Source organism: Sycon ciliatum, chromosome 1, assembly GCF_964019385.1.
Source record: "Sycon ciliatum chromosome 1, ocSycCili1.1, whole genome shotgun sequence".
Classification (NCBI taxonomy): domain Eukaryota; kingdom Metazoa; phylum Porifera; class Calcarea; order Leucosolenida; family Sycettidae; genus Sycon; species Sycon ciliatum.
In genome coordinates this window covers 25,918,079-25,935,193 of record NC_088643.1, presented here as the reverse complement: position 1 = coordinate 25,935,193, position 17,115 = coordinate 25,918,079, and the positions used below count along the sequence as shown (strand labels likewise).

Sequence of the window (17,115 nt, the reverse complement as noted above, 5' to 3'; positions counted from 1 at the left end):
CTCGCATTCACAGTGACTGTATGCCTGCACGACACTTGAGTTGTTTCAGTTGTCATTGCAGCTTTGGTGGACTCTAGTGATGTCTTGTTCCGCATCTGCTGACCTGTCGCAGGATATGCTTTGGTCACCTCTCCATTCAAGTGAAAGTTACGCTCAGTCGTTTGGAAGTTATCTCCCGCGATGCAGCGAAGACCAGGGCTACTTGCAATCTTTGCAAAAACGGTCTATTCTTACAAAGGCTACTCGACGACGGCGCTGAAAAGACATCTCACCAGCAAACAGCAGTCCGAAGTGAAGCAACAGCAACCCCAAATGCCGGCCGTGATAATTTGAACCAGCTGAAAAAATCGAACTTTAATAGAAAAAAATTATTCAAAAAATCATATTTACCACATCAATGAAACTCGTTAGCTCGCTCGATAGCTCGCTCGTTAGTGGAACTGATCGCTCGTTTGTTATAGATACGCTCGTTTCAACACTAGTGCCTATATATATAATATATGTGTAGTGTACTGTGGGCGATTAGAACCAGCCAGTCATGTGGTGTTGTGCTCGGGACTCACTGTTGCCCAGTCTCAAGGCTGGTGGTATCTGTGCTGGGAAAGGGATTTTCTGTGTTTGAATATGCAGCCACCATCAGTGCTGAAATGATTGTTGAACTGTGCTGAAGACTCACAGACAACTGCCAACCTGGATCTGCGAACTTTATTTAAAAGAAACCTCTGCATGGAGTTTGTGTTAGTCGTCCACTTTTCATGCATTTGCGTTGGGCTCCTGGCGGTTATCGCTAACTGTTAGCATTTCGATGTAGGTTCTGTGGTAATCTGCTCATGCTGTTTATGTATGTGCGCTGGGGGTGAAGTACAAGTCATGATGCATTCGGTGATGCATGTCAAGGAAATTATCCGGAAAAAGCACCTGAAGAAACTCCTAACTACACTCTCTCCACCGTGTTCATGTACCTGTATCGCTTGTATCAGTAACCTGATACTTGTTAACCCTTTGTGGGCGCTCATGCTTTCGTGTAATCGTTCCAACAGCGTACATGTAGCTGGGCAATCTGACCAGTATTCGCTACATGTCCGATTGTGTATGTTTATATGTGTGTGTGTGTGTGTGGGTATGTTTGTGTGTGTATGTTTGTGTGTGTATGTTTGTGTGTGTTTGTGTTTTATAGAAATGTGAGATGGACTTGAATGATCGCAGTCCCATCATGAACAGCATAACCACTATGTGCCAGTCACGTCTCACCGACCCGGAGATGACCGAGGAAGCCAAGGACATGCTCAGGAAGCAGCTGGACGTCCTGCAGAGCAACTTTGAGATGACTCTGTCGACCGTGCAGGTATGTACCGGTGTGAATGGCTGGTGCCCGATATACATTATCAAAGGGGAAAGTGTGAACATGTGTGTCATGACAGCCGCGTAATGGGGCAGAGAAGTTGATCTCAAGTCATTGTTCAGGACGTATGGTGTGCGTCGCCGTGTTTCCGGTATAAATCGGACTCTGTCCTCCGTTCACGAAATCTGTGTGATGCGTTTTCCGCAGTGCCGCACCAAAGTTATTTTCATAGGACGAAAATATTTCTCATGGAGACCCATTTTCAGCAATAGATGGAACTTTGGGTTCATTAGTGTTCAGTTGCTGTCATGGAAAGGACTGAAGCAGTGAATATGCTGACGAACATTACAGGCGCCAACCTGACCACGACCGTGGCCAGTGTCAGCACGCCCATACCCACACCCTCTATCTCTCTGCCTACGTGTCAGAGGGCTTCTGTCACGATCACTGTCTGATGAGCTGCCTCTCTGGTCATCGGAGCTGGAGTTGTCAGCGGTGTTTTGATCCAACTCCGTTTCAATCTCAGTTGACATGTTCATGTCAGAATCAATTTCCGAAGACTGGCAATATATCTCCACCAAAGGAAAGATCCGACTACTCCAAGAACACTTGCAAGGCAAATTCTTTTTCGTCCAGCTAATCCCCGAGCGCCGGGGCAGCTTGGGCGTAGCTTTCAGATAAATTTGACATTTTGTACAGCGATATACCACATTCTGCACATTGTTTGAAAGCTGCGGATCTCGCCGACTTCTGGTGCCGTTTTTTGAAATTATACATTTCCATGGACGCAAAGATGATTTGAATGCACGCACTCAAAGTGCATGCCCAGTATACTGTGCGAATTTGTATGTGCTGGTTAAACATATTTACGGTGTAGCCTATACCCTAGTGCGGTTCTGACACCGAAAATATGGTGTCACGTGTCGACCTGTGTGTGTGTGTGTGTGTGTGTGTGTGTGTGTGTGTGTGTGTGTGTGTGTGTGTGTGTGTGTGTGTGTGTGTGTGTGTGTGTGTGTGTCTGTCTGTGTGTCTGTCTGTCTGTATGTATGTATGTCTGTATGTATGTCTGTGCATGCATGCGTGCGTATGTGCATGTGTGTATGTGCGTGTGACAGATGAAGCAAGCGTGGCTGCAGTACTATGAAAAGCGTGGCCGTAAGGTACGCGAGGCCCTCACCAAGCATCTTCTCTGGTTCACGGAGCACGATCAGAACATCTCCTTGTTCGTCAATCCAGCTGTTGATCTTCCTGTTCTTGAGAAGCAGATCTTAGAACATGGCGTAAGTACTGGTGTCAGTTTGACTGCTTGTTGTTATAGGTACTTCTACAGTCCTACAGTCCTGTCCAACTAAAGGAGACTTGGTGTTCAGCCCGACTGATGCCCAGCTGATTTTGGACCTGTTATGAAATGGTTTCTCGCCACCTCTAGCCACTCAGGTGTGACCACTTTGGTCAGTGTACTCTGATTTCGATAATCTAGGGCTTGGTGGAAATCTCTTGGCTATGGAAATCCACTGGAGCCCCAGTTCCATCCTGGCTGGTGCTGAACGTCCTGAATGAGTGCCATGCACCACAGCAACTCCCAAACCTCTCTTCAGTCAGCGTACTGGACTTCAATATGTTAAGCTGTGCCAGTCCCAGATTGTCGTATGGGTTTGTGAGACGAGGACACTGTCCCCTGTATCCAGGAGGCGCTGAGTGTCAAAGCACACCTGTATTTCAGAGCTTCCAGTGTGCGTATAAAGCAACTTGGCATGCTGGCATGTGACTCTACAGACAGTACATAGTATTCAAGGGTGCTTTACGGTCCTTGCTGCCCCCTGCAACTCCCCGCACCCTTACTTGGTTTTTGCTGACTTGCTGGATATCTTGTTCAAGTGGAGATTTTAGCATGTAGACGTACATGTACATGTAGCTGAGACGAGCACTTTCATTCTTGTCTTGCTTCTGTAGGCTTTCATCGCCTCCATTCATCAGGAACAAGCCAACATCATCACCCTGAAGCACTTGGCTGTGGTGCTGATGTTGCAGGCGACAAGCTCATCAGGTCCATCTACTGACAGCTCGCCACTGTCCTCGCCAGAAGACACGAGCGACGTGCCAGCCAGCTTCCCGCCGCTGCCGCCGTGCAAGCTGAACGAAGCCATCACACAACTGATCTTGCGACTGCAGAGTCTGCTGCAGAAGGCCACCACACATCAGCACAAGCTGGATGATGCTCGGCAGCAGCTCCACGAGCTTCTAGCGTCAATCGAGAGCTTCTTGGACTGGATCAAGGCAACAGAGGAGAAGATCAGTGAGCCGGTCGGTGAGCGCAGTGAGATCCTCGTCTTGCAGAAGCAACTGGAGACTTGCTTGGTAAGAGACCCAGGCCGGCACACAATGGTGCATTGAACTTCGTATTCAAGGACTGGTGCAACGTGTGTGTGTGTGTGCGTGTGTGTACATGGTGTGTGTGTGTGTGTGTATGTGCATGCGTGTGTTTGTGTGTTTGTGTGTGCGTATGTGCATGTGTGTGTGCATGCATGCGTGTGTACATGCGTGCGCGATTATGTGTAGATATTCAGCTAGTGGTTTTGTAGATTTTTTCCTGTGAGGGTGAAATGTAGGAAATGTTACTGTTGTTGAAGTGATACTTGCTGTGCTTTATTTAATTATTTGTGTAGTGATACTTGCTGTGCTTTATTGAATTATTTGTGTCCAGTACAGTGGGATTAGATTGAAGTAGTGTTTTCTCCTTCCTCCTCTCAATGTTGTTCAGAATATCAAGGCCGAGCTACCTGCGCAGAAGACAAACTTGCAGCAGATTGATAGCAACTGCAATGAATTCCTGGACTCCTCCAATGGTCCCGATCAGAACTCATCGTTCATGAAGAGCAGGGCTAATTTGGACAACGAGTGGAAGCAGCTCCTGGTCAAGGTGAGCCACACACAGGCATGGATTCATCAGTGCCAGTGTGACGGGGCTTGATGACCAAGTAATTAGTTCCATGCATATTTTTGGATTCTGATCCCATATATTCCTATAGCACATGGACTGTTACACTGTCATGTTTGGCGGGTCTTATCTCACCGTACGTTCTACAGTCTGTGGCCGTATCTCCTACAGTAAACTTCTATTTTTCTGCAGAAACTCCGTTGCGTAGCACATGTACATGTATCATTTTGGCTTTGCGTAGATCGATACTGACCCATGTCTGCCCACGTGCATAGCTATGCATGGCTGTGTCTGCACGAGTGTCATTTCTTTACTCTCGAGCATGTGTGCATGTGCATGGAAGTGGATACTGAGTCACAACAGCACAGCGGGGAAATTTAAGTGTGCGTCTGTTGCGCTCGTTATCGTTCAGCGTGAGTCACCATTACCTGAACGTTCTGACTCTGTGTGTTGTTGCTATGTGCGCCCATTGTATACAGCTGGAGACTCGGCAGGCTGAGATCGAGGAGCGTATGAAGGGTACGTCTCCCGGTGCCATCCAGTTTGCCACTGACCATGCGCAGGCGCTACAGTGGATGATCTACACGGAGGACCAGTTATCCATGGCCGTCGCTGTGAATGCTGACTTGCCTGCTCTGCAGGAGCACAACAAACAACACATGGTACGTAGGTGCATGTACCGTCCGCAGCTTCTGTCATCGTGGAGTCCTGTGTTGTTCCTTTCAAGGTCTTGCGCATAGCTTGTGCAAAGCTTCCAACAGCACACACACGGGCACACATAGTTGTACATGCTTCCTGCCAGAAACTGATCGCGTGCGTCTCCCATTGGGAGAGGCAGAGGTTCCGAAGAAATCCGAGAAAGATGACTCCATTCGCTATTAAACCGGCCAACGACTGAAAACTCCCATGTCCCCAATCTTGGACTTGGAAAATATGACCCCATTTATGCCGTAGTTTTGGGCTCACCACACCGCTGTATGGGGACGCTTGCTCCAACACCCCCCCCCCCCCCCCCATCGTGAGAATAAAGAATTCAAACACACACGCACGCACATTGAAAAGCAAACTTTTTGTCTCTAAGAATTACAATTCCAGTTTTGATGTGTATAGCCTGTGCCTTTTGCCAGCAAGAAGTGTTTGTTTGTTTGTATTCTTTATTTAGAGTGGGAAGTCCAAAACAGGCCCTAGCCTAATAACGATGGTCCCACTAGTGAGGGAATGCTAAGTGCAATGCGCTGTTAGGTTATGATTATGATTGTGTTCTTCTTTGACGGGATTACGGGATTGGGAGATGCGTTGTGATGATCCTGTACGTCCCACAAAGTCGCCCCCCCCCCCCCACACACACCCTCTCTCCCCTTCTCTCTCTCCTCAGAAAAGGTACCCAATCGTAAATGAAGGCCCTTGTGCTCTGGTGGTTGCAACTTTTGGTGTGTTTTTTTTCCTGTCCACTTTGCTTCTATGTGGAAAGGAGTTTACACGTTACAGCCGCTAACACTCAATTCAAGGACCGGAAGAGGTCATGAAAAGTTCCTGGGGTTACCTAGCATACTATCAATGCTAATATAATGCTTGTTACCTAAAAGAATTCTTGTGTTGTTGTGTTCCCCTGTGTAATAATGTGTGCAGGAGATCGTGCAGCGTATCCCCCAGCGCCAGGCTGAGGTGGATGCATTGCACTCACAGGGTGAAGGACTCTTGGCTGGTGGTCAGCTCTCGTCTGAAGACCGTGCGTCCGTTGAGAACCAGATGTCGTCGCTCGACTCCCACTGGGAGCGCATCCTGACAGATTCGTCCACAAAGACGAAGGAGCTCTCCGCCGGTCTTGTGGTAGTCAATGATGTGTATGATGAGTTGAAGAACTTCAAGGAGTTCATTCTGGATGCTGAAGACACTCTAGCCTGTGCTGATACCATTGGTGGCAAGAACTCTGAGGAGCTGCAGGAACTGATGGCCGCCGTTGCTGAGAGGCAGCCAGCGTTTGACGATCTACTGCAGAACGGCGAGAATCTGGTCAGGGCAGACACTGAGATTGCGGCATCCAGTGCTCTCAAGCTGGAGTTGTTCCAAGTGGAGAATCGCTGGAAGTCTATCAGGCTACGCCTCGCCAAATGGGCCAAGCAGCTTGGATTTGACAAGGTGAGTGTGCCCGGATTGTTGTATCATGTGCATGGTCTGATCAATCTGCACTGCCTGTATTGTTTATGAATTTTGTTTGGGAGAGTGCAGTCTGAGATGTTTTTCTCTATCTTCTCCCTGTGTAACTTGCTGTGTGGAAGGATTTCTACAAGATGCTGGCTGATCTGTTGGCATGGCTGTCGGCAGCTGAGGACAGCGTGACCATGCCCAACCCGTCGGTAACGCAGAGTGCTGCCATCACCGACATGCTCAACAATCTATCTGTAAGTCGTTATCTACTAGTATTAGCGGCGGCCTTGCTCTGTGTTGTGTTCCGACTCGCACCCACTGCAATACTGTTATGAACAGTTCACTACTGCTCGCCTTCTTGTACTGTTGCTATGCACTCTATTCCATCGGCAATGCCAGCCAGCAGTAGCTCATAACATAGTGGAGTAGATGAGCGTGCCGTGAGAAGAGTGCCACACAGTAGTGAAGAATAAAGGGTAAGAATATTACGAATAGTAGTGATCAAAGCCTGTGCGTTTGCCCGAGCTAACAGGACGGAATGTGTTAAATTTTCGAACCTGTGTACTGTACAGGAGTTGAGACATTCTCTGGACCACACACAGCGACCGTTGCTAGCTGAGGCGCAGAGTGCCCAAGCACAGATGCAGGTGAACGCCCGTGACGGTGGTGACGAGGAGAAGGAACAGGCTGACCATGCCAAACGGGAGGTGACCGATGTCAAGGTACTACTTGGACATGTGTACTTAGTATGTGCATGTACTGACACGTGTACAGTCCTTCCGTACCGGCTGTTACTAGCTCTGCCGAGAGGAGACATGCCCTTGTGTAGCACAGTGTACATGTGTTTGAAGGTGCTGCGTCTCCGTTAGTTGTTTGTTGGTGACTGTACGGTGTATATGTGCAGCATAGTGTAACTGTTAGTGTGGTGTGCTGTGCTGTGCTGTGCTGTGGTGTGCTGTGCTGTGGTGTGCTGTGCTGTGGTGTGCTGTGCTGTGCTGTGCTGTGCTGTGCTGTGCTGTGCTGTGCTGTGCTGTGCTGTGGTGTGGTGTGGTGCGGTGCGGTGCGGTGCGGTGTGGTGTGGTGTGGTGTGGTGTGGTGTGGTGTGGTGTGGTGTGGCAGTGTGGTGTGGTGTGGTGCGGTGCGGTGCGGTGCGGTGTGGTGTGGTGCGGTGTGCTGTGGTGCTTTGCGTCCTGGGGTGATGTGGTGTGGTGTAATGCATGTGCGCAGTGCAATTTTTGCTTCAAGCGGAAATGTGTTGCGTCCGCAGAAAATGTTCCAGGCTGGTGGCTGTTGTCTGGTGATTGCCTACTTGTGCGTGGAACTCCGAGTCACAACACAATCCCCCTGCTCCTTGTCTTGTTGTCTGTACGTGGAACTGAGAGTCACAACACAATCACCCTGCTCCTTGTCTTGTTATCCATGGTGTTTTTTCTCCTTGTGAACAGGGTCGTCTTGACACTCTCGCACACGACCTCGACGCAAAGATCATCAGCTTAAAACCCGAGCCCCATGTCATGATGGAGAGAGTGGATCAGGTGGAGAGCACGTGGGACTTTGACCAGTTCATGAAAAGCTCCAGCCAAGGCGCAGGTGCAGGCGCAGGTGCTGATGCCGACGATATCGACTCTTGGCTTGCATCTGCTGAGAAGCTTATTGGGCGCCCGCCGCCTGTCTACTCTGTGGAGGCGTTATCTCTAAGACTGTCAGAACTCGAGGTACTTACCGGGTACTTGCGTGCGTGTGCTTTCCTATAGTCCAGGGTTTTTGTTGACCGTGGAGTGACATTGCGTGATACATGTTGTGCAATGTACATGTATGATGGTGCATGTACCTGTGTTCTCACTGTAGGCTGTATCGACTGCTTGTGTGCCTGCGTATGTGCGTTCATGTGTGCGTACGTGTGTGCGTGCGTGTGTGAGTGGTATGTGCAGCGATTTCCAATCGAGAGGTTGTGGGTTCGATTCCCGACGATTATGTCACACACGTCTTTCTTCTCTTTCTCAGTCTCCTCCTGACTTTTCTTTCATTCTCCTGGGTGGTTTCCAACAGCCAGTGCATGCCGGAGTATGTGGTGTGATGTGTGTGTGCGGGAAAAAATATGAAAAAGACCAAAAAGTAGGGATTCACTGGCCAGAAAAAGCCACTTCATAGCTGTGTGGTGTAGACCAGGCTGAATAGTGGCGGTCAATTCTTCAGCCTTGCAAGCTGTTGAATGGTGCAATCCCAGCACAAGCTGCTATGGCTTCTGCTGTAGCACCGCTATCATCGCCTCCGGCGATGGGCGTCCAATGGTCCAATGGTGCGTGGGTGCATATGTGCGCATGTGTAACTTATATGTCCTTGTGTATGTTTTGCCATTAGAAACTCTGTCGTGAAGTCAAGGAGAAGCGTCCGCAACTCTCCTCTGGAGGAGAGGAGGTACGTGATCAGGTGAATCTCTATTCGATACGACCCCAGTCGGTTATTTTCGTATGGATTGCTGCAATGTCTGGTGCTATTGATCTTCGCACATGTGCTAGAGTTTTCCTTGCTGTCAGGAATTCTGGTGACTGTATGTGCTGAGTAAATCTACCCAAAGTGGGAGATGCTGGTCAGGGATTTCACACGTATACACCCACGACGCAACAACCTCACACTCAACAGTGGATGGTTTTACAATAAGTTCGGTACATACCCAATGAACAAACAGTGGGGTGGAGGGAGAGGAAAAGGACTACACCGAGCGTGAGATGGCCTTCAAGTCATTGTTCAGTGAGAACTACCAGAACTTCCAGTTAACATACATATGCGCATGCTTGTGCAGGATGAGTGACGTAACACAGGGTAGTTATACGAGTAATGCCACCACAATGCCGCCGTCCCTGTGTGTTCGTTCTGTCTCTTGTATGCTTGCTAGCTTTGCCTGTTTTCCTGGAACGCATAGGGTATGCTACATGTTACGTCAGCTCCCAGCTTGCCATGTATCCGCTAGAAGAGTTTGTGTTTGTTTTTCATGTGGTGGTGCAGCAGGGTGGGGAGCGTACGCGCCAGCGTTTCAACGATGTTGACCTGAAATCGCGTGCACTGGAGGCCGAGACTGGCGACAACCTGCGCAACCTGAAGAAGCTGGAGGTGGACACGCGCCAAGTGGAGTTCTGGCTCACCGACGTCACGCCCACTGCCGATCTTGTGGCCAGCGGCGATTCCATTGATGGGCCAGCCCAGAAAGATGTGGACGTAAGTTTGTGTGTGTGTGTGTGTGTGTGTTTTGTAATCCGCAGAGTTGCTCGAAGGTTCTTTGGATGACTAGTAGATGTGCTTGTGTATATAGCTGTCGTGGCTTGGCACAGCGGATCCTGGTGTTAATCTCTGCGCTCGTGTTATTGTCAGTCTCAACACAGCCATACCTATATCATACCTCTGTCATACATCCGTCCTACCTATGTTATAATATTTTTTAGGTGGCTCGCCAGCAATTGCCAAACTACCAGATGCTACTAGCTACCACTACAGTTGGTGCTGAGCTGCTGGAGGCAGATGAAGTTGACGGTCCCGAAGGCTCTAGCTCCCTCAGTCACATGCTGAGAAACCTGCGACGGCTCAGTGATGATATGGCCATTGTTGCTGAAAAGGTACGGCACCTGTGTCTATGACTGTTTACGTTGGCATGCAGTTGAAGTTGTGTGGTGGGAAGGCATGTGGTGTTCAGTGATAGCCAGCATGCCTGTAGACGTTGAACCCTGTTTCTCCTGCTCAACGTGCAGTGGGATAGTGTTGCTGGGATGCTCATAACATTTGGGTGAATGTTTCGGTTTGCGTGCATGTGTGTGTGTGTCTGTCTGTCTGTCTGTCTGTCTGTCTGTTTGTTTGTCTGTCTGTCTGTCTGTCTGTCTGTTTGTCTGTCTGTCTGTCTGTCTGTCTGTCTGTCTGTCTGTCTGTCTGTCTGTGTGGGTGTTTGTGTATGTGTCTGTGTATTATTTTCTATGACTTTCAGCTTCTTGGTGCCAGCGAGAGCAAGCTTGAGGAGATTGCCTTGTTACTTGGCTACATTGATGATGAGCATCGGAGACTGATGAACTGGCTAGCTGACCTTCAGGTTGTCCTGAAGCAGCCCATGCAAAGTGGTGACGTCATTGACTACGTGGCCATTGAAGCGGCTATCAGAAGTGCTAATGTAAGTATGATCCACCCCATGCACCACCACCACCACCCATATGGCCATGCGCCCATGCCACATACTAACTTACTACCAGGTTTGAAGGAACACAGTCACTTCCCATGTGAATAGACCATTCTCATCCACACAATAGCATTCCGAGCTGATTGTCAGCCATCAGCTGATTGTCAGCCATCAGCTGATATTTCTTTAAGAAATACCACAGTAAATAGGTGATTGTCACAAGAGGTGCAGGATCTGATGCAGCTGGACACTGTATGAATGATTGACGAATCGATGTTTTCTTTGAGTGACACAGTCACACATCAATAGCCCCATGACATTCATGTGTGACCTATCATGGGTTTTGGATAAGATCAGCTTCAATTACCCTTGCACGGACATAGGTGTACGTATAGTTTTAGACCTCATGTATATACAGTGGTGTGTCGGGTGGGGCAGTCTAACTCATGTGACCCAAGTTTGACCCTGTATCGGCATAGCCCCCCCCCCCCCCCCACACACACACACTCACGCACATACAGACAGATAGACACTCCCCTTCCTACTCCAGTAAACTTGTAGACCCAAAGTCCCTATGCCATGATGTTAGTTACGCTGTGCTTGCCCTGTCCACGCTGCCACCACCAGGAAATAAGCACATCGCTGGAGGACACCAACCGCCCCAAGCGTCTCAACTTCACGGCCAAGTGCGACGATGCCATCTCACAGTTTGGAGGCAGCAGCGACGGCCATGACGTGACGCAGAAGTAAGTGCTCAAGCATCTGTATAGTCGGTGTTGCTGTGTGTAGTCAGTGTTGCTGTGTGTACACGGTGTTGCTGCTAGAAAGTAGAAATACAGCACAATACTGGTCAACAGGAGACAGATGGGCAAGGGTGCTGCAACACCCAGGAGCTTGGTGTGCATAGTATATCGCTGTTGGGTACAGCATCACGATTTTGTGTGTAATCGTGGCACACGTGCACCAGCCTGCAGTGCGTGGGATGGACGCTGTGCCCAGGGATGGTTCCATACTTCATTGACCAGTACTGTAGCTGTGCGAGGCTTTCTCTGGCGTGCTTTGTTTCCAGTAGAGTGTGACTGCGTTCCCGTGCAGTATTTTAAACTTAACCCGGTTCTTCTGTGCTGCGTTGTGCTGTGCTGTGCTGTGCTGTGCTGTGCTGTGCTGTGCTGCGTTGTGCTGTGCTGTGCTGTGCTGTGCTGTGCTGCGTTGTGCTGTGCTGTGCTGTGCTGTGCTGCGTTGTGCTGTGCTGTGCTGCGTTGTGCTGTGCTGCGTTGTGCTGTGCTGTGCTGTGTTGTGCTGTGCTGTGCTGTGCTGTGCTGTGCTGTGCTGTGCTGTGCTGCGTTGCGCTGCGCTGCGCTGTGCTGTGCTGTGCTGTGCTGTGCTGTGCTGCGTTGTGCTGCGTTGTGCTGCGTTGTGCTGTGCTGCGCTGTGCTGTGCTGTGCTGTGCTGTGCTGTGCTGCGTTGTGCTGTGCTGTGCTGTGCTGTGCTGTGCTGTGCTGCGTTGTGCTGTGCTGCGTTGTGCTGTGCTGTGCTGTGCTGTGCTGTGCTGTGCTGTGCTGTGCTGTGCTGCGTTGTGCTGTGCTGTGCTGCGTTGTGCTGTGCTGTGCTGCGTTGTGCTGTGCTGTGCTGTGCTGTGCTGTGCTGCGTTGTGCTGTGCTGTGCTGTGCTGTGCTGTGCTGTGCTGTGCTGTGCTGCGTTGTGCTGTGCTGCGCTGCGTTGTGCTGTGCTGCGCTGCGTTGTGCTGTGCTGTGCTGCGTTGTGCTGTGCTGTGCTGTGCTGTGCTGTGCTGTGCTGTGCTGTGCTGTGCTGTGCTGTGCTGTGCTGCGTTGTGCTGTGCTGCGTTGTGCTGTGCTGTGCTGCGTTGTGCTGTGCTGTGCTGTGCTGTGCTGTGCTGTAGGCGTGATGAGGTGAACACAACGTGGGACGAGACCATTGAGATGTGTCGACGTCGTCTAGATGATTTGCTGCGACTGCAGACTGAGGTACGGAAAGAGCCAGCCATGATGGTATATGTCTTCCACTCTTGTGGCTGTGTTGAGTGTGTTCCACTCTTGGTGGTAGCCGTGTGTTCTGAATATGCCCCATTTAGCGGTTTATTTGTATATTGTCATGTTGAAAAGAACGAAACCGCATGTTGTCCGCAGATTGAGTATAGGTTCATGTTGTAATAATACGTGGGCGTGTGATCTTCTGTGCTTGATCTCCAGGTTCCAGTCATTGCACCCATGGAAGGCATGCCACCGCCACCACCTGCTGCCCGCGATGCATCTGCTCAAGAGCTCCTAGACTGGCTCAATTCATTCGATGTCCCCAAGGCTGTGGTCGGCGATGCGGAGAACTGTAAACGCGTGGCAGCTTATGTTGAGGTATGAGCTTCTCTCCTTGTACTTGTTCCTCCGCAATTTGCTCTTGTAACACAGCAGCAGCAGGCACGGTGTGTTATGTGGGCTATTCCCCTCCTCCCTTGTCTTGGTCCACCACTGCCGCCGCCACCGCCGGAGTATCAGTGTACATTGTAGTATCCTGTTGCCAGTGCCTGTATTCACCTAGTCTGTTGTAACTTGTTAGAGCTGTTCCATTACATCATCACGTGAGCTGGTTTGTATTGAGCAGAATCAAGCACTGGCTTTCCAATCCACTCACAGCCAATGTATTGATGATGTCATCGGCACTCACAGCCAATGTATTGATGATGTCATCGGCACTCACAGCCAATGTATTGATGATGTCATCGGATTGCTTCTATATACTTGTACTCTGGTGAACGTTCTTGCAGTCAGTGGTTGTTAGTGTAGTAGACCATCGCAGTCAGTGGTTGTTAGTGTAGTAGACCATCGCATGGCCTGTATGCATTGCATTGTCGAGTATTGTGTGTAATTTCCTGCCTCCATTGTTCCCACCGCAGGCCGTCAATAAGTACCTTGCAATGAAGAGTGCCAACTACTTGAATGCTACCGACGAGAGTGTGGAAAGCGATGCAGACAGGTATGGTGTGTGTGTGTGTGTGTGTGTGTGCGCGCCCGCGCACGCCCGCCCGCGCATTTATGCATGTGTGTGCATGTGCAGCTTGCAGTTGGTGTATGCGCTGGTGTAATGTGGATGAATTTGTCCAATGTAGTACTTCTTTCTGCACATGTTTGTACAGACCCATCTCCATGCAGCGGTGTGTATGTGTGTATGTGTGTATGTGTGTATGTGTGTATGTGTGTATGTGTGTATGTGTGTATGTGTGTATGTGTGTATGTGTGTATGTGTGTATGTGTGTATGTGTGTGTGTGTATGTGTGTATGTGTGTGTGTGTATGTGTGTATGTGTGTATGTGTGTATGTGTGTGTGTACCCACCCTGCTCACTCTATCCGCATCTTTGGCTTGTGTACCTTTTCAGGGTTGCTGAATTGACCAGCAAGTGGTCGCAGACTCAGGAGAGCGCCAAGGAGCTGGCTGATACACTACCCAAACTGACCGAGGAGAGCAACGACTTTGAGGACAAGTACCAGCCGCTGTTTGACAGGCTGACTGCTGCGCAGGTGTTGGTGACCGGCCCTGTGCAAGCGGATGATGTCGACTACGCATCCAGTGCAGTCATGGATAAGCTCAAGCAGTGCAAGGTATTTACCATGCTCCAGTATATACATGTATGTATATTGAGACATGAATGACACGGACCACCCGAGTTCCGGCTTGCTGGACGCTTACCAGATAATATGGGGAATTCCGATAAAATCATGGCATCTCCCTTTTGTGGGCCGCTTGGTGAACATAGGACGTAAAGTAACAGGCGTGTGTTGTCTGTATTGAGCTGCTGGCGTCTGATGTGTTGACCCTGCTACTTACGCTTGCATGTTGCCTGATGTGTTGACCCTGCTACTTACGCTTGCATGTTGACACACACACAGAGCACTTACATGTAGACACACTGCTTCCAAGCATGGCGTTGTGTACTCTCAGCTTGTCTCTGTACACACACACACAGTAATGATGATGTGCATGCATTCGTTGTATGTTTTCACCGCAGGAGGTGCAGAGCTGTGACTGGCAGCTTGAAATCCTGCCGGTGCACCAGGAGGGCGAGTTGCTGGCGCAGCGCTATGACCGAGTGCAGAGCTGCACGACGCCGCCACTGCGACAGCGCTTGCAGCAGCTGGCCGCATTGCTGACGGTGGTTGAGTCTACGTAAGTGTTGTTGTGGGCCATGCCTGACCTGTTATGGGATATCGTGTCTGCCTTAGTGGAATTGATATTTGTAGCCGACACTTCTGACAGAAAAATCAACTGTGAGAGAATGCTGTGCCTCCCGAAAAAGTCCATGGTTTGTATCAGAAGTGCCACCACCCGCAGATGCAGCTCCTAAAGAGGTGGGAGGTCAGACCCACCACAAAGTGGTCAAAGATCGAAAAATCTGATTTGCTGCATCCATGTTTTCCGATTGCCAGGCCACGAGTATCCTTCCGCTTCCGAGCAGGACTTGAATTTGGCACCCGCTGTCTCCCTGTTTAATATGGTCTTAGCCCATCCCACTATACCTGCCTGCAATACGCAATAGGCCCGCCTAATTTAGCTGAAATCAAAAGCCCCTTTGATCGCTTTTCCCAATGTAGAATGCGCCCAGGACTTTATAATAGTACGACTGGTGTACATGCAGTGTACAGCCAAGTGGGGTAAAGAAGGGGAGGGGGAGGGGGGGGGGGTAAAGGAAGGGGGGGGGGGCTTGAACAAAAAAACTAAGAACTGTACTTTATTCGGCTTAATTAACTGCGGCGCAAACGGCCGGGAATAAACCGAGGAAGGAAAGCCGTGAGCTCATCTGTAACCTCTCTCTCTCTCTCTCTCTTGCACAAATTACATCGAAAACTGAAGAAAGAGGGGATGGCAGTGGCTTCCTGTAGGCTGGATGATAGGGTAGCTACGTCTAAACCGATTGTATATCCTAATTTGGGAATGCTAACAGTGATTGGTGACAATACTGGGTCTTTCCAACACCACAGCCTTACCAGTACACACAAGTGTACGGATATCATGCCATCAATGTGGACATCAACATGACGGGTGACGAGAGGAGGAGGTGGTGTGAACCAGGGTCATTTAGAAAAGAAACAGTGGGCGCTGACAGTCGCGTTTATGAGGGAAAAAACCAGGTGTATACCCAAATGTGGGAACACTAGCTGTCTTGGCTAGATAACCGTGGCCATGTGTACACATTCTAGCAAGGTGTGGCCTTCACAGGGTTATCTTCTTGTGCCGACTTTACGGCAGCTTGCTTGTCAAGTTTCTGATCCGGAAACCAGAAATCGACTATTTCCCTTCTGCACAAAGTTGTCTCAGGATTTGAGCATCCACTATATAGCTTGCTGCAGAGCAGTGCGAATACCATCAGCAGCCTCGAACAATTCTTCGTCCTAGAATGCCTATCACTTCCGTTCCTTCGAAAGCTCTACATGAAACAGAAGGCAGAGTCGCAAATTATTGTAAGAGACATTCGATAAATCACTCCAGAATGGAGAGAAATCACCTGATAAGATCATCACTGATGTCTTCTTCGAACTCCCACGTCACATCATATGGACTGAAACCTCTCCTTTTCACTCACGGAGCAACCGGTTTGTACATGGCGTAGTGGTCTACCAGAGAATGTACTCGCGGAGAATGTGTCAGAGAATGTACTCACAGTGTACCGCAAAACCACACTCGCAGCGACACGCTAGCAAAACAGGCCAGAAAGTGATCAAGAACATGTCGACGAACTGGGCCTGTAGACCTGGTGACTTGAGTTTTTTGTGAGCTTGGCTTTGTTGATTGGTCAGTGACTGAGCAGCTTTCAGTTTTGCCACCTCAGCGCGGGCTGCCGTGGCCTCCTCTTGCACTCCCTTTATTTGTGATGAAAGATTTGTAAACGCAGAGGCGAACCACGACGGCATCTCTTCATCTGCCGAGCTCGGTGGTGGTGGTGGTGGGACAGGTGAGGCGGCGGAGGTGGCAGCTGGGCGTCGTCTGGCGGTCCTAGCAGGCCCTGGAGGAACTAGAGGAGCCATGGTTCCATGGCTGCGAGTAGACATTGGCATGGCGAAATATCTGGACGTCAAAAACTCCAAGCTACCACGAGGAACACAAGACCACGATGGCAGGTGAGAGAGAGTTGCCCAGTGGAAGAGTAGCAGTACTCGGACTGCGTGGCCAGGATGTTCTGATATGTTGTAAACGCACTCTCTTTGAAGCAGCAAGGCAAAAACTGCAACCTTTCAGCATCGTGGTGTATCCATTTACGACGCACGCAGCGTTGAACCGGGCGATGAAAGAGTGCCAATCGTCTTGGCTGCAACCCCCAAACGTCGGCGGTACAACTACAGGGCGAGCAAGTGGTGCATGGCGAGGAGCTGGGGCCTGAGCTGGAGCTGCGGGAGCAGCGGCAGCAGCAGCAGCTTGAGGAGCCTGTGCCATTTTATCGTGAAAATAGGTGGTGAGTGATCTATCGCTCTCCTCGCCTGTGTCAGGCAAGCTGTAGGAGAGTGATCCAAAAATTCTCACTC

The 17,115-nt window shown here is 49.9% G+C and overlaps 1 protein-coding gene across 5 annotated transcripts in view; it reads left to right on the top strand.

Annotated features, from left to right (window-relative positions):
- The window catches only part of LOC135820292 (dystrophin-like), a 105,697-nt gene that overhangs the window by 63,161 nt on the left and 25,421 nt on the right, over positions 1-17,115 (top strand). For 2 of the 5 annotated variants that reach the window (XM_065333612.1, XM_065333617.1), the window contains exons 33-51: positions 1,178-1,345; positions 2,458-2,622; positions 3,296-3,700; positions 4,104-4,262; positions 4,760-4,942; positions 5,910-6,419; positions 6,560-6,682; positions 7,001-7,150; positions 7,874-8,143; positions 8,790-8,858; positions 9,435-9,644; positions 9,869-10,039; positions 10,402-10,581; positions 11,215-11,333; positions 12,488-12,572; positions 12,798-12,956; positions 13,496-13,575; positions 13,977-14,199; positions 14,607-14,764. In XM_065333612.1, the coding sequence (XP_065189684.1) occupies positions 1,178-1,345; positions 2,458-2,622; positions 3,296-3,700; positions 4,104-4,262; positions 4,760-4,942; positions 5,910-6,419; positions 6,560-6,682; positions 7,001-7,150; positions 7,874-8,143; positions 8,790-8,858; positions 9,435-9,644; positions 9,869-10,039; positions 10,402-10,581; positions 11,215-11,333; positions 12,488-12,572; positions 12,798-12,956; positions 13,496-13,575; positions 13,977-14,199; positions 14,607-14,764 (3,587 nt within the window). The remainder of the gene's footprint in view (positions 1-1,177; positions 1,346-2,457; positions 2,623-3,295; positions 3,701-4,103; positions 4,263-4,759; positions 4,943-5,909; positions 6,420-6,559; positions 6,683-7,000; positions 7,151-7,873; positions 8,144-8,789; positions 8,859-9,434; positions 9,645-9,868; positions 10,040-10,401; positions 10,582-11,214; positions 11,334-12,487; positions 12,573-12,797; positions 12,957-13,495; positions 13,576-13,976; positions 14,200-14,606; positions 14,765-17,115) is intronic. The other 3 variants (XM_065333616.1, XM_065333615.1, XM_065333614.1) reach the window with 3 other exon arrangements.